At 44.5% G+C, this 17,379-nt stretch overlaps 1 protein-coding gene across 2 annotated transcripts in view; it reads right to left on the bottom strand.

Annotated features, from left to right (window-relative positions):
• ODAD2 (outer dynein arm docking complex subunit 2) overlaps positions 1-16,259 on the bottom strand; it is a 145,311-nt gene extending 129,052 nt beyond the window's left edge. For both annotated transcript variants that reach the window (XM_083188911.1, XM_083188912.1), the window contains exons 1-4: positions 16,124-16,259; positions 13,969-14,220; positions 7,424-7,581; positions 1,481-1,676 (exon numbers count right to left, since the gene is read on the bottom strand). In XM_083188911.1, coding sequence (XP_083045037.1) covers positions 1,481-1,676; positions 7,424-7,581; positions 13,969-14,192 — 578 coding nt within the window. In that variant the 5' untranslated portion in view covers positions 14,193-14,220; positions 16,124-16,259. The remainder of the gene's footprint in view (positions 1-1,480; positions 1,677-7,423; positions 7,582-13,968; positions 14,221-16,123) is intronic.
• Between the last annotated feature and the right edge of the window lie 1,120 nt (positions 16,260-17,379).

The following is a 17,379-nucleotide window of genomic DNA, read 5'->3' as shown; positions in this document are numbered from 1 at the left end:
ACTTCCAGTTACGGGGGGGAGGGGGGGAGATCAGAGAATAGACGTGCTCCCTGCAGTGCACATACAGTGGGGTAGGGTAGAAACGTGTTAGGGGGAAGCAGTGCACAACATATTATAATCATTTAATGTATGTAGAAACGCTCCATAAAATGATTGCCACCCTAGGTAAGTGTGTGGTTAAAAATGCCAGGAAACTCAGAATTGTTGTGACTGACCCTTTTAGTAGGCACACAGTCTAGTTTCGGGATATGGTTGGTTGGTTGGTTGGTCGACCTAAAGATGGTCGACAGTAATTAGGTCGACACCACTAGGTCAACATAATGCAAGGTCGACATGGGTCTAGGTCCACATGGGATAAGGTCAACACAAGCATTACGTTGACATGGTCTAGGTCGACAGTCAAAAGGTCTACATGGGGGTTTTCACTGTTTTTTGAGCCGACATGTGCCGACAGGTGGAATTTTATGCCCTACCATCCACTAGGATAGTGTGGCGAGCGCAGCGAGCCAAGCGAGGGGATGCGGTGCACTTAATCCTGTGTCCATGTTGACTGTGTTGACATTCGGGTAAAAAAAAAAACAGTAAAAAAACTCACATCAACCTTTTGACTGTCGACCTTGCCCATGTCGACAATATGCTTGTGTCGACATAATGACCCGTCGACCTTGTCCCATGTCGACCTTGCAGTATGTTGACCTAGTGGTGTCGACCTAATGACCGTTGACCATCTTTATGTCGACCCAATGATCCATACCCCTAGTTTCACCTACGGTATGCACTGATATTGTAAAGAGTATACAAACAGCTACATTCATAGACAACACTAACTCGACACAAAATAGTAAAGGCAAAATCGTATTATATGATTAAGTGGGTATCCGCCTAAACGGCTGAAGACAGGAGGTCCTTTCTGGCAATAGAAAGCAATATGCTGTCCTTGGCTCATGTGTAAAGTTATTCTGACTGGTGTTGTAGCCAAACCCATGTGGAAATTATATTCAACGTCTGATCTAAAGACACTGATAACTACAGTGGCTCCGATAGCTGCATCACATGTTTTACTGCTAAGCCACTGACCACAAGATGTCCCAATAAATGGAATCGCGGCATTAGGGCTTGTGTGGTACACACTTAGTAAGCGTAGTTGGTGGTGTTGATTTAACAACTGGAAATATATTCTTTTTTTAGCAACTGGCAATTGACTGGATGTCAACTAAAATAGTTTATATCATAACCAGAAATATAAAACATATGTACACAGTTATCATCCCATAGAAGAGTTGGAAAACAACCTTTTTCCACTTCAATTAGCTTAGCCTTTCTATGTTTTTAAATCAATAAATGTAATGATTTTCATATCTTTCACCTTCCCGTCATTATTTTTTCCTAGCACATAAAAAGCAGATGTTGTTGCTCATTAAAAAAAGAAAGAGGGTTGAAATGATAGACTGGAAATATTGTAGTTTGTAAATGTACTTACTGTGAAATGTGTTTTAAAGAGCTGTCCAGCAGCTGCATATCAAGTTGCTGGAACAGCAGAAAAATCTTCATCTTCACTTCCTCCTTTTCATCCTGGTTCTGATGCAGTTTATCCAAGAGACGCAGCATAGACAGGTCTTCCCCCTCCACTGTGGCAAAGCCAGCTCCGAGGATTCTTGCAATTGGGTCTCTGTTTGCTGGTGATACAATGTGGCAGGTGAATTAAGAGTTTGGGGCAGCTGTTACCATACACTTGCTATGCACTATCACAGTGGTTCTCAAACTCGGTCCTCAGGACCCCACACAGTTCACGTTTTCCAGGTCACCCAACAGGTGCACAGGTGCATTCATTACTCACTGGCACATTTTAAAAGATCCACAGGTGGAGCTAATTATTTCACTTGATTCTGTGAGGAGATCTGCAATACATGCACTGTATGGGGTCCCGAGAACGACTTTGAGAACCTGTGCTCTATCATAAGTACTACCCAAGTTTCCATGGGCAGAAAAAGGCTGACACACTGTAGAGTAGAGCATTTGCCCCCTGGTCATATGCGACAGTGCTGAAAGAAGATCAGTTCATTTTTACATCACCAATGCTGCTCTGTGGCTAAATACTTGGCCTAACTTGGCCAATATCTACAGTAGATCACAAAGGGAAGTACATTATTGTGATCTTGTTATATCAACAAATTAGACAAGTATGTAATATATATTTGAATTATAAAAAAAAAAACTGTTCGTAATTAAACATTCATAATAAAACCATCACATTCAAAACGTTGTTTGGATTGCTGCATGGACCTTCCACCAAGCCTATGCTGACTAAAGATGTGGCTACTTGCTGGCCACTTACTGTAGCAGTACTCAGCCAGTCAGTTTAATATTGCAGCAGAGACCAGGGGATACAGGCTGACTAGGATCATCAGCTGACTTCCGGCCCCATCCAGACACCACTACTAAGACCCTGGGACAGGGCTGCTGATGTGCTGTGGTTGCAGCTCATTTTGCCTATTTTGCCTCTGCTGTGCTCGGTGCAGGTCCCGAAGCACAGGCTTCTTCAATGCAGGATGCTGGCGGGCCAATTAAAATGCTGCACCGGCTTTTGAACAAATCAGAGCTTGTGAACCTTTAGCCAATCAGAGCGGCTGCCGGTACACACGCTCTGATTGGCTCACCAGCCAGTGCTGCATTTTAATTGGCCACCGGCATCTTGCAATGATGAAGACTGTGCTTCCAGCTTGTCTGCTGGGGATGAGGGACTCGGAGCAGGAGTCGGACGGTAAGCGAATGGAGAGGAGATTAGATGGGGGGATGGGGCCCGAATGGGAAATCAGTCCCGGGCCCTTAAATTCCTAGTGGCTGCGCTGCCCAGGGATATAGGCTGACTAGGACCATCAGCCCCATCCCGTACACATCCAGACAGCACTACGGCGGAGACCAGTGAATATGGATTCACTGCTAATCATAGCTGTTTCTACTATCCCCTGCCCCCTGCATAAACTAGAGTTTACTCAGCATACTGCTCTGGGGGATACCCGTGATTACAGACTGACAGGTACTTTCTTGCGATGTACTAATAAGTGGCTGTTATTAACAACTATTCAGCAAATGATATAGCTACAGCCAGGGCTATTTTTCAGTAGGCTCCAGCAGGAACTGAGGCCCTTATTCTAGTTCACTCTTTTTGACAAAAGATTTCTTAGATGGACAAAACCATGTGCACTGCAGGTGAGGCAGGTGTTACTTGTGCAGAGATAATTAGATTTGGGTGGGGTTTTACACCTGCCTCACCTGCCGTGCACATGGTTTTGTCCATCTAAGAAATATTTTGTCAGAAAGAGTGAACTAGAATAAGGGCCTCAGTTCCTGCTGGAGCCTACTTATACAGTCGTTAGGCCGACACATATAAGGTTGATATGCATTGGGTCGACCACTGAAGGTTGACATGGCTTAGGTCGACAAATGAAATAGGTCGACATGCACAAGATCAACATAGTTGGAAGATTGACACAAGCATTAGTTTGACAATGGCTATGTCGACAGTCAAATGGTCGACATGGGTTTTTCACTTTTTTTTTAGCCGACTTGTGCCAACAGGAGGTATTTCATGCCCTACTATCCACTAGTGCATGGAGGGAGAATAGAATAGTGCCCAGTATAGCGAGGCACCATGGCAGAAGCATGCCAAGCACAGCGAGCCACCATGCGAGGGACCCGGTACAGTGACAAAAAAAGAAAAGAGAAAAGCCCATGTCAACCTTTGACTGTCGAGCTAGCCATTGTCCACCTAATGCTTGTGTCGACCTTCCAACCATGTCGACCTTAGGCATGTCGATCTATTTCATGTGTTGACCTAAGCCATGTCAAGCTTCAGTGGTCAACCTAATGACCCATTAAAACTGCGTGCACACTGGACCCAGGATTGTGCCAGGATTAAAGGTGCCCATACACTGCTGCATCCGAAAAATGGCCGCAACTGAATTGATATGTGTTTTTTTTTTTTCAGATAGCCCAAAAAAAACAGACTGACTGACTGACTGAATACCCCCCCCACCCCCCCCCCCCCCCCCACCCCCACCCCCACCCCCTCCTCTGAAAGTGAGTGCATAGGCACCCTGGTGGTCCAGGACCAACTCAAATTATTTGTGGTCAATGTAATAGGCGAAACCAGTGCTTGTGGCTTCCAATCATAAAATGTGTGGAAATAACTGGACCCAAGGATGACATAAACACAATATACTATATTTCTCATAAAGACACTTTTGGTCTAGGGTTGCCTTAAGAAAAAATACTGATACTATAGGGTGCCATGACTGAAATTTTGGAAAACACTGGTAGACAATGTGCCCTGCTTAGATAAAGGCATCATAGAAATATGTCACTCACATATAAAAGTCATCATTCTGCTATTAATATATAAATAATAATAATAATAATAAAAAAAAATAATAGGTATGTACGTCTTTACATCGATTTTGAACTATAAAAGTATAATGATTAACGTGTATACTATATTGCAACTTCCAGAGACAAAGAACACTTGACAGTGCATTGTTTTTAATGTTATTTCACATATACATGTTATGACAACATTGAATAGGCGCCCACCGCTATTTCCCCTGTCAAAAATAGCGGCGGGGGTTGAATACCTCCCCAAAGTCTCCTTCACACGCCACACAGATTAGATCCTGCATGCCAGTTGCATAACCTTCATTAAATACACATGGGCAATATGAAAGGCGAGTCCCTGAGCCCTCATTCATGTGTGTTTAGCAGCATTATATTTAGCAATGTACTGCATTAGCCTGGTGCACCTGTAACCTTTAATAAGGCCCTGGTTAGGACAAAATGCAGTTCACTGAAATAGGAATGGTCAGTACAAGGGGTGAAATCGTCAGTGCTGCCTCCCATTCAGTGTAATTTTCAACTAACATCTTAATTGTCCAAACTGCTTACCTACCCATAAGGTTCTTGTGCCCACTGTACATTTTGCAGATTTGTGTATATGCAGCCAAGGAATTTACACACGAGAACAAACTGCACAATACATCAATTACAACCATCACTAAAGCTATCCAATGCTAACTGGCAAATCTAAAATAAATAATAAATAATATTACTTTCTTAAGGGGGAGATTAAGTTCCAGCCAAGTTTTCTGGCAAGGCGAATAATCGGCAATGATTCGCCGATCAGTATTCAATAATGGGTGTTTTCGCCTGCTTTTGAGTACATTTTCGCCCATGCCAGATCACTTTTTTTTTTGGGGGGGGGGGGGGGCGCGCGAATAGGCATTGGGGAAAACGCTGCAAAAAATGCCCACAAATTCACCAAAACCATGTGAATTTCAAGTAAATTTGCCGGGTCATGCAGTTTTGGAAGATGCTGGATCTTTTGCCAGGTGAAAAATCGGCACCTGGATTGAATAGGGCGAGTCAAGAAATGAACGAAAATTGCAGATCTTTCGTCTGCCCAGAAAATTCAGCTGGGATTGAATACCCCCCCCCCCCCCCTGTAATCACACAAGCCAAAGCTTCATATGACTAAGAGCTGCATGTACTGCCTGTCTGCCACACAATCTATGAATGGGAAATGCCCCCATTATACCATCAAGCTATGGAGTAACCAAATTACTTCATTGGTGAGGCAAATCACCTCAATCAAAAATGAATGTCTTGCAAAGATTCCTATACCTCCTCCACAGACTGCCTATACCTCTCCCTACAGCAACCAATAATGCACTAGGCCAGTGGTTCCCAAATTCTTATAAGCCACAGCATCCTAGTAAATCAGAATTCATGTGATCAGGTCTGAAAAAGGCCCTTGGTTTGCTTTAACCACTTCATTGGTATGCCCGGAAATTGAGCCACGCTGCGGGAGCAGGCTCTCCCGGAAAACCTGTGGGCATAGCACCGATAAGGAGGTGTGCGCCTTTGGTGCCTCCAGCTGTGCACCACCTCTAGGGGCACTCTCCGCCCCCGTGCTCCTCCCCCGCCTGTCGCTCCACCTCCCCCCCCCCCCCCCCCCCCCCCGTTGCTCAGCTCCACTCCGCAGCTCCCATGCCGTTGCCCCCCCATTCACAGCAGTGACCAGGTGGCAGGCCCCCCTCGGGGATGTAGCGGCAGGCGAAAACCAGTGATCCGAGGTGGGGACTCAGGACTGACTCACGGTAAGAAACAGGGAAGGGGGTGCAACAGGGGGGAAAGCTTTCCCTAAGTGCTGTGGTGGGTATTTCTAGGGCAGGACATTACCTGGCAGGTTTGTCCTGCCCCAGCAAAAACCACCACTCCAGGGGTTAACTCTGAAGCCTCCAAATACACCTTGAAAACTAAGGGACTAATTTAGACATGATAGCAAAGCACCTTTTTTCTCAAACGGACAAACCATGCTGCACTGCAGGTGGGGTAGATGTAACATGTGCACCGAGAGTTAGATTTGGGTGAGTTATTATGTTTCTGTGCGGCGTAAATACTGGCTTTATTTATATATTTGATTTATTTGTACACTGCAAATTAGATTTCAGTTTGAACACCCTCATCTAAACCAAAAGCCCCATACACAGGGGGAAACACTGCCTCCATGCTGAGAGTGGTGCTTGATCTCAGACACTCAGCACACATTTATTTATTTATTAACAGTTTCTTATATAGCGCACACATATTCCGCAGCGCTTTACAGAGAATATTTAAACATTCACTCAGTCCCTGCCCCAGTGGAGCTTACAATATATATTCCCTACCACATGTACACGCACACACACATTCATTCTAGGGTTCATTTTGTTAGAGTACCAGTATATTTTTGGATTGTGGGAGGAAACTGGAGTACCCGGAGGAAACCCACGCAAGCACGGGGAGAATATACAAACTCCACACAGTTAGGGCCATGGTGGGAATCAAACCCATGACCTCAGCGCTGTGAGGCAGTAATGCTAACCATTGCACCATCTGTACTGCCCACCATCGCGGCACACAAGCGATGCGGCGGCATGGTGTGCTGAGCGATCTGTGCTGAGCAGTGTTTTGCTAAGTAAAACACTGCAATCTAGCAGGACAGACAGTGCATGCACTCTATCTCTGCAGGGAATGGCAGCACATCGCCATCGCTATGAGGCACACACACAGAGTGACCTGTGCTTCATTTCTAAGTGAACTAGTCAGATCTCTTAGAAATGGGTGTATCTTTAGACCAAGAGAAGTGGTTGGACATCTTAATAAAAGCAAATTGCCCTCATTAATGTACATATGAAGGAGAATATATTGCTGTATTAGTAGTGCTACTTTCCCATTGGGCTGTGAAAAAAAAGGCCACAGGTTTCGAGTTACCATAAGTGTCTCATATAGCCTCACTTGCTTGCGGGGCGAGCTGCCTCATAGCTAACTGCATTAACAGTTTATGTACAGTATATGACTTTACTCCTGGGTTTGTTCTAAAGTGACTCACCTTCCAAGCACGCCTGGGTTTCTTTTAACTTTTTATCACGGGCAACCTGTAGAAAACGTGATAAGTGCTTAAAGCTTTTGATTTTCACTGTAGAAGAAGCCAGAATGAGCAGTGGGCTGTCATCTTCATCTTTATCTTCAGACTTCACCGTGGTATCACTGAAATGATAGGTGCCAAGCAGGAGTCAGAGCCGTAGTATATGGGAGAAATCACAGGTCACAGTTGGCATTGTGCAATGAGTTTTCCTAAAATGTACTGTATGTAACACATACTGTATACAACTACCAGATAGCGTATTTACTGACCCAAATCCCACCATATAAAACTCCAGCCACTTCTATTACTGACATTTTTGGATCACAAGCTTTTACACGAGAAAGACTGGTAACATATAAAAGTGCAGTCTAACCATATGAACAGATACACTGAAACAAGTTGGCAGCTACAGTATTACCTCACAATCCAGCGGCTGCATACAATCGATGGTGAGACAACTGTGTGCACATTGGGCCTTATTCATGTCCTTTTGTTCGGACTTCATTCATTCACAAGGGGTCAGATGGTGGGCGTATGCGCATGTGCATACGCCCACTGCTCCAAGCTCGCCTTAGAACACCTGCGATACGGTTTGACAGGTGTACCGCCCCAGGTGTAAGTGTATGCCTGGTGCATGCAGATGCGGCAAACAGGGTGTTCTATGGCCACGTGCACTCAAGTGTGCGGGCAGGATGTGTGGAGGGGTGTGGGACGGTGGCCTGGGCCATGCTGGGCATTCTCATGCAAATGCCCCGATGACGCGAGTGTGGAGGGTGGCCAGCTTACATCACCGAATGTCAGCTGACAGCCTATGTACTGTAAGTGACCTCAGAGTCACTTTTATATGCGTGCACCTTCACCATCGAATGATGTGGTAGGATCCCACTAGGCTGTGAATGGATGTTACTGTGTTACATCCATTCGCAGGCCCTGCGAGGGAATCACCCTTGCGAATGGGTGGCGGCCAGGCCACCATTCGCAAGGCGGGGTTTGGTGGACACAACCAGACTAACCCCCATTGTGTGTCCAAAAGCCACCAATTTCTCCCAGGGAGTTGAAAGGAAATCTGGACACAATAATGATTGTTAGCTGGTCTTTCAAATGGCCAGCTTAAGAGCACAGCACCGATACACAGATACACCTGTCTATATTAATTGTGGATGACTTAGGACTTGTGTTCACAATTGCAGAGACACCTATGAAGTTGAAACCACGTCTGAGCCTGAAGATGCAGCATCGGAGCAACTGCGTGAACATCACAACGTAAAATCCTGGCAGGGGATAGCGAAGCTGCGGTGAATTAAGTAGCTATTATCAAGCCCATGAATTGAGGCAGTGCAGCCTTCTGCAATCTTGCCCGCATGCTCCGGAATCTGGCTGATGGTTGTAGAAATTCACCTTTGCCCTCGGCCGTCCCCAATTTAATGAACAACTGAATGATATCACGTCCCATCCTACATTAAACTGCACCAGGTTGCATGCAATATCTTCTGGTTGGCCATGCAGCACTGCCAACAAAAAAATGCTACATGCCACTCACAAAAGCACCCAAGTTTGCATACACACTGCATAACGTAGACAATTTGAAAATCTCCCAGACATCATACAAGTGTGTGACCAGCCTAAAGTTTCAAATGTTGTATTTTTGAAACAAGAAATTTGGTTAGCAAAATATTATCATTAAGCAAATGTTTACCTTGCTGCAGCTTAGCATACAATGCAAGGAAATGGGCAAGCGAATAAATACAACCACCTGTAAAAATCGGGAATTTTACAATCTTTCTCAAATAATTTAGCTACAATAGTTACAATGTATTACATTAGACCTTTACAAAAAGGATTCAGCTTGTGTTCTAGGAACCAAAACCCGTAAAATAGAAACCCTGTCTTTAGTATCTTTTTATTAGGAAACCACTGCAGTGTGTGCACGTCACTGACAAATCCTCAATAGGATCCAAACTATAAAGGCTGAAATAAATGTTTCCACTGCAGTACTTACTAGAAAGCTAAGAAACAATAACACTATTGCAATACACAATATTTTGTCCATTACTCTCTAGAATGAATCACCCTTCCTATTAATCCTTTAGGAGCCACGAGTCACGTTCCGGATGGATGAGGCATAGGGTGGTCTAAAAATGGCCAAAATATATATATTTTTTTTTTCAAAACATTTTGTTTTAAACTTATTTTTTAATCCTATGAAACAACTTTAGTGGGTAGGAGGATGATATTTTCGAAGTGCGTTTTTAGACAACCTTAATGAGTCATTACATGGCTGCTTCTAAAGTAATTGCCTTTTGTAAATACAAATATAAAAATACTAATATGAAACATCTATTTTAGCCTTCTATGAGGCATACCCATTTATATCAATTATGTTAAGACGATATGGAGTAAATTTGCTAAGATGGAAGTTCTATTGAAGATGGGATGTTTCCCATAGCAACCAATCAGATTATATCTATTATCTTCTAGAAGGCGCTAAATAAATAAGTGGAATCTGATTGGTTGCTATGGGCAACATAATATCTTCACTAAAACGCCCAGTTTAGTAAATTTACCCCTATGTATATTATAGTAGCCTTTAGCCTGTGACTTTGTGCTGTAATATAGGAATTGAACTACTTGAAAACTTCCACTATCCCTGTTGTTCCCGGCAGAAGCTGCATTGTCTCAGAAATACGGCATGTGATTTGTTATTCTGCATATGTCCAATTTAGATACATATTGGAGGTCATTCTGGTTGACCCACAAAGCAGCAAAATTCGCAGCTTTGCGGGTCATCTAAACACCGCCCACACGAACGCCTGCCCGCACACAGATTACACCCACAGGCATTTGCATAAACATCCATTCACAGCTTGCATGCGGGGCAATAATCATTAGATGGCTGCCGACCATCGAAAGATTTCTCTAGTGCTCGTAGATCTAAGACAGTCTCTGGTGCCATGCCTCGGTAAGGAAAGAGGGCGGGCAGCTACGTCAGCTGCCCACCCCTGTGTTACCAATGAATTTCCAAGGGAACGCCCAGTGTTTTCATGGGAACGCCCACGAAACACTGGGCATTCCCATGGGCACGACTGCAGTGTGCGGCAACACACCCCCTGCCCGCATTGCTAGGGGCAAAAGGGCCGGCAAATAATCAATTTGCCGCGCCCACTCGCACAAAGCGACTGCACATGCGCATAAATGCTTATGGCCATGCGCAGTTGCAAAACATCGCTCCCCTGTCCGAACCTGCAGGGGAGAAAGCAAATCCGAATGAGGGCCATTGTGTATGATGGGAGATTAGGCTGAAGGTATGGTGCCATAAATACACCATAGGTGATAAATTACCATTACCACATCTTTCTAGTTAAGGATACAATGAAACAGATAAGTCAAAAGAATTGTTTTACCAAGCATTTTTACTGGAGATTTTAAACCATTTCGCCATATTGAGCAAATAGAATAATGCATAGACTTCATATTTCTGTACCTTTTCATTTTGTTTGTTATATACAGTACCTGCAGTCCATAGGTAGTAATGGGGGCTGTGCATGTCTGCTATTTATACCATTATTTATAAAGATTTATTCATAAAGATGAATGAAGCTTTGCTTATGTCATTGTTTCATTTAAAGAGAGAGTTAGATTTGTGTGAGTTATTGTGTTTCTGTGCAGGGTAAATAAATACTGGCTGCTTTATTTTTACACTGCAATTTAGATTTTAGTTTGAACACACCCCACCCAAATTGACCTCTCTATACATGTTACATCTGCCCCACCTGCAGTGCACATGGTTTTGCCCATTTTGAGAACAAATTTGTACTGCAATCAGATCTGAATAAGGGCCACAATCTGTAGTGCATGTCACTCGCATCCGATGGACAGCACTGCAGCAGCAATACTCACTGCTTGAAGCTGTTCCTAACCCCCTGCTAGCCAGATGCAGGGACCATTAGGCAGTGCCAGTGCCACCACTACCTACACAGACCATGCTATGGCAATGCTTTCACACGCCTACTGTAGTTATGGCCTAACCCTTACTGAGAACACTGCAGGTGTTTTTTAATAATATATAATTATAGCGTTAAGAAAAAGCACACGTTAAACCGTTTTACTATTGATAACAACAAAGAGCTCGAAAGCTGACCATACATCAGAACGATATCAGGCCGAACGCATGATTTCGATGGGTCTTACGATCGATTATGTGCACATTGGCCCTTATTCTGGTCGGTGCAGATATATCCGCGTGCGTTCGGCCCGCCGATGTTTTGTGTCTGCGCATGTGCAGAGGCGTCTCTGCGCATGTGCGAGCGGGGCATACGGCCAAATCCCGCATGATATGTGAACACTCCGAACAGGGGGTGTAGAGGTGCGTGAAGGTCTATTTGGGCTCATTACCATATGCATACGCCCCGCGTTTCATGGGCGTTCCCATGCAAACGCTGGGCGTACGTATGGTAATGCGGCCGTGACGCACGTGTAGGGGGCGGACATATGACATCGCCGGATGTCAGCTGCCCGCCCAGATCCCTGCTTTTGCACGGAAAAATGTCCGTGTGGTCTGAGGTTGCGGGAGCTGGTGGAGCACTCGGTCCTGCATTCGATGGTCTGCGACCATCGAATGATGGGGGAAGTTCCCTTAGATGGAGGAGGCGTATTCCGTGAAAAATACACGTGCGGTCCGTTCGGCCAGCTTCTTACCGCGTACGGACGGAGTTGGCGATCCGTATGGAAGGCGGGGTTTCGCACGCACGGTCCAGGCCGCATAATCGGATCTGGCCGCACCGATCAGAATAAGGGCCATTGTGAGGTATTACGGTGCGATGCCCGGTCCTGCAGGTAAAGAGGTCGCTAAACTAACTGATCATATGTGCTACATGTATGATCACTCGGGATGGCTTGCGATCGTTCAATCGATCCTACGACCTGCATTTGTTCTAATCTATGGCCGGCATAAGGCTGGGTACACATCAGAGTGAGGTGTTCCTGGCCATTTGAACGTGCAATGGGACACTGCATAACACCATGCATAGACGCTTGCACAATTCGTTCGTCAGCATAGTATAATAACAATATCTTCTGATTGACAGTGCGGTGCGGCCAACCAGAGGATATTGCATGCTACCAGTGGGAGTGCAAAATCGGGAATATACACTTTCCAATATGCATGGTACAGTATGTCATTCCAACTTGTCCTGAAATAACATAACATTGCTGGTATTTCAATGCTCCAAATAGTGTAAGGAGGGTGCTGGTAGTCAGGGTCCCTTTGGGGGGTAGCACCTACGCGTTTCGCTGTCGTGTGGCAGCTTTTTCAAAAAAGCTGCCACACAACAGCGAAACGCGTAGGTGCTACCCCCCAAAGGGACCCTGACTACCAGAACCCTCCTTACACTATTTGGAGCATTGAAATACCAGCAATTACAGTCTCATTTGGGACACTCGTTATTCCATCTGGCAACTGGCCACTCATCACCATCCGAGGCACAAGCACAGTGTGGAGGAACGCCACCTCCTAAAAGAAGCCCGGGAACCATCTGTGGAATACTAGTGGGAATCGGCACTGAGTGTTTCCCCCACCACTTGGATTACAAAATAATTATCCAGGACAATTACATCTTGGGGACCATTCCCCCAACCAATCTGATATCCATTGCTCCAAAGATTTGGGTGACTATTATTTCATTGTCCCTATTTTTAATTTTACTTTTATTCTTTTTTATTGTATATGTTATAATAAATGCATTTTCTATTTTTCTTACACACCTGACCACTCATATTTGTTTATATCGATATTCATCCATATTTATCCTAGTTTGATAATGCACAATATGTTCTAGCGCAGTCAATTACTTTTGTTTTTCATGTTGGATTTGTGCCTTTAAATTTATTGCAACTTTTTTTTTAAATAGGCAGACTCACTGGAATGTCACAGACGTCTGCATATCTCACAGACTATTACATTTACCCGTGAAGATAGTTTTAAACTAAAATCCTGTATACAGTATGCAGAGGATCCTGTTTCCGGCTTAGTAAAAAGGGGAGGTACACAGAAGAGACTTTCTAAAGCAGGGCTGGGCAACACCGGCCCTCCAGATGTTAGTGAACTACACATCCCAGGATGCTTTGCATCAGTTTCAGCATGGCCACATAGCAAAACTAATGCAAAGCATCCTGGGATGTGTAGTTCACTAACATCTGGAGGGCTGGTGTTGCCCAGCCCTGTTCTAAAGTATACAATCAAAAACGCTGAACCAGATGCATTCAGCTCTAATACCAGTGGTTCAGGAAATGATTATGCAAATGTACACCTTTTTTTTTTTTTTTAAATAAGGTCAATTTAGGATCAACTAACCACAGTAAGTGCAGCCGGGAGGTTGCTGTCTCACAGGACAGGAAAGGGTTAAATTGGAGGGAACGCCACCGACATTTCAGCTGAGAAGAAAACCAGTCATTTAGGCTTGTTAGTGCGCTTTTTAAGTATCACTACTATTTTTTTCTTGCTCCAGCCTCACCTAATATCATAACCAGACCCAAATGCCGATGGCTCCAAATTGGTTTTCCATTCCAGAGGTTCTCTGAAGACAAACTCTGCCTCTTCTGGATGCCGGGAGCTGAAAGCCTCCACATACTTTATGATGTCGTTTAGCAGAGCTTCATTCAGAGGTGTGATCTCCAGCTTGCCAGTTCCATAACCAGCGTTTGTCCACTGAGCGGCTCTCGTCAGTGCCACGCCCATTGGAGCAGCTGTTTTACAGGGATGTCACCTTTTAAAAGAAGTGTAAAGGCACAGTGAAAGGAACGGCCAAGTTATATGCAAAGATAAACTAATATAATTAGCAGTTTTCAACTACTGAAAAAATATAAGAATGTAGTCTACTTATAGGTTTTGGTGTAAGTATTGAAAGATAAACAATAATGTTACTGATTCAACCAAGGCGCATAATGCATATTAGGCCGTGAACTATTAACTTTCATAAGGTACTGGAGTCGGGGCCGCTGAGGGGGGTACTAATTACTTGGGCACAGACACGCCCCCCCTTTCTCCGCCATCCCTCACGGGTGAGCAGCAGTAGCACACACCGACAGCTTGTGCTGTGCTGAAAGCAGACTCAGCATGAGCGTCTCACTGACAGCATGAGAGCTCATGCTGAGCCTGATGTCAGCACAGCACATGCTGTCGGTGTGTGCTGCTGCTGCTGAGGGGGGGGGGGGGGGAGCGAGCAATAACACTCCCGCCTCCTCGACTTTAGAGGGTCTTTTTCACCCACCTTAAACATTTTGGAGAGCATGGCCTAATCGCAGGAGGCAGCCACGCCTCCTGTGTTTAGGCCACATCCCCAAAATTTTACCGGGGATCGGCATACCTCTCGGTGGACCTGACTGTAGTTGTAAATATACATCCCGACAGGCAGTATACCAACATTGGAATCCTGACTGTCCACGACCCCATAGAGGGAGAATAGAACTTGTGGCTAGCGCAGTAATCCCGCAAGGGGCTTTTTTGTGCTTGCCTCCCTGTCGGAGTACCAGTGGTCGGTCATGTCCATGTCGACCTTAAGCTTGTGTCAACCTTCTGTCATTGTTGACCATTCTTACCCTAGATAGACAGTTAATCCGGGTATGAGTCATAGGGTCAACAGGAGGAAGGTCAACATACATTAGGTGGACCACTGAAGGTCGACATGGGGTTAGGTCGACAGGGTCAGTAGGTTGACATGGGCAAGGTTGACAGTCAAAAGGTCAACATTGGGCTTTTCACTTTCTTGTCACGAATGTCGACATGGACACTGTGGACAAAGTGCACCGCGTCCCTTCGCCATGCTTCGGGCACACTCATTTATACTCCCCCCACGCCCTAGTGGATGGTAGGGGATGAAATACCACCTGTCAGCACAAGTCGGCTCAAAAAACAGTGAAAAATTCCATGTTGACCTTTTGACTCCCGACCTACTGCATGTTTGGCCCTAGTTAAACTGTCGACTTAACCCCATTGCGACCTTCAGACATGTCAATCCTTCATGCATGTCGGCCTTCAGTGGTGATCCAATGCATGTCAACCTTCCTCTTGTTGACCTAGTGACCAGTTAATTTAATGAGTTGTCAGGCTGCAGTTTTGCAGTTGTAGTGCCAATAAGTTGTAAGTGCCAATAGGTCGACATGGTCAAAATGTCAACATGAAAAAGGCAGGCGTGCAATAGGTTGACACATGAAAATGTCCACATGAGTTTTTCATGTTTTTGGACTTTTTTATGTTTCTCCCATCTATGTGTACTACAATTGAGGATGGTATGCATGTAGACCTTTTGGTGTTGACATTTTAACTGCCTATCTAGACACCGTCTATACACACCCTTAATAGCGAAAAGCTGCAACTGTTTAAACTATTGCGCTCCAGCTTTTCCCAGTTACTCTGCAAATGCAAAACTGTAGCCTGATAACTCATTGGATTCTGGGAATTGGAAAGTAAGTTGGAAAAGCAAGAACAAAAGATAAATAATATATTAAACGGAAAATGAATTAAGCTGGCTTCCTGCAATATATTTAATGAATAATTAAAGCAACACACACTACATCTTCCTTCATGTCACAGCTAGCTGGCTCATACACATACAGATATATATAATGCAGCGTCTGTACAGTACACGCATAATATTACACTTCACATACCACAGTCTGGTGAGCACACGGCGCGGGACAGTACCGGGGACGCACACCGAGCAGTGCTGTAGTCTCATACACCCAGCTACCGCCGCTTGTTACCCGTTACCACGGAGACAAGGCCGCGCCTGCGCACTGCGTGTTTCCCGTTGCCTGGCTATGGGAGTAAACAGCCGGGCGCTGCAGTTCAGGGCATGCTGGGATTTTCTGTTGTACAGCTAAAAGTAGCTTCAGCAGCTTGCTGTCAGATACATTTCCTCCCAACTGCCTCAGTAACAAAACTAACCAAGTAGTGGTTTGTGTTTTTTTTTGTTTTTTTTAAAGGAAATCAGCCCTGCGCTCCTGTCCTGGCTGCCTTGTAATTGTCACTTACAGTAGATCTCCCTCAGACCTTAAATAATGGGTAAATTGGAAAGTGGGTGTGAAAAATAAGATTGGGCGCCCGCCGCCAAGGATTTAAAATCAACATAATTTATTTGTACATGGACATAAAATACAAAGCGTAAAAACATATAAAATCTTCTTACCCCTAAGGGTATTTGGAGCCAGCAAGGATGGAAAAGGGTAGGGATGCAGTCAGGAGTGTGCACCCTGCTAGTGGCTCCAAATACCTTAGCACTGGGCAAGTGCGGATCAGGGTGTGGAAGATACCAGTCACTGCCAACGCGTTTCGAGCATCTAAGTGCTCTTCTTCCTGGGCGCAGTGACTGGCATCCACTATGGGCTGGTATTTATGGCTAAAGATTAGCACCGCGGGTCAACCGTGACCAGAAATGCGTCACTTCTGGTAGGGGTTTTTAGGTAGACTTTCTTTTATCATTATTTCATATTTATCCAGCTAAACTGATTCCATCAAAACTGAGGATTTGTAACCACCTCAAAATTTTATTTTACAATTATAAATATAATAATATTTGTTGTTATTATTATTATTATTTGCTTATATATCATCGGCATATTCCATTTTGCTTTATTGCTGTTAACACAGACCTTAATCAGTCCTAGATTTCAGTCAATTAATGACCTTAATCAGTCCTAGATTTCAGTCAATTAATTCCTCCAAGATAATTCCACCAGGTTGAAATATATTTTAATCATGCTTAGCAGAACAAGTATCAAATAGTCACTAGATATTTAAATGACCTAGTTTACCTATAAAACACCCATAAACCTATGTTTCTGCATAATTTAATGTAATTAGCCTTTTTAAGAAGAATGAATAAACCCCTAATTTTTATGACTGGGTGCTTCCTCAGCTAATTTAC

This window comes from Crinia signifera, chromosome 5 (assembly GCF_055691185.1).
Source record: "Crinia signifera chromosome 5, ASM5569118v1, whole genome shotgun sequence".
NCBI lineage: Eukaryota > Metazoa > Chordata > Amphibia > Anura > Myobatrachidae > Crinia > Crinia signifera.
The sequence above is the reverse complement of the archived record's forward strand: the minus strand, read 5'-3'. Positions and strand labels throughout refer to the sequence as shown.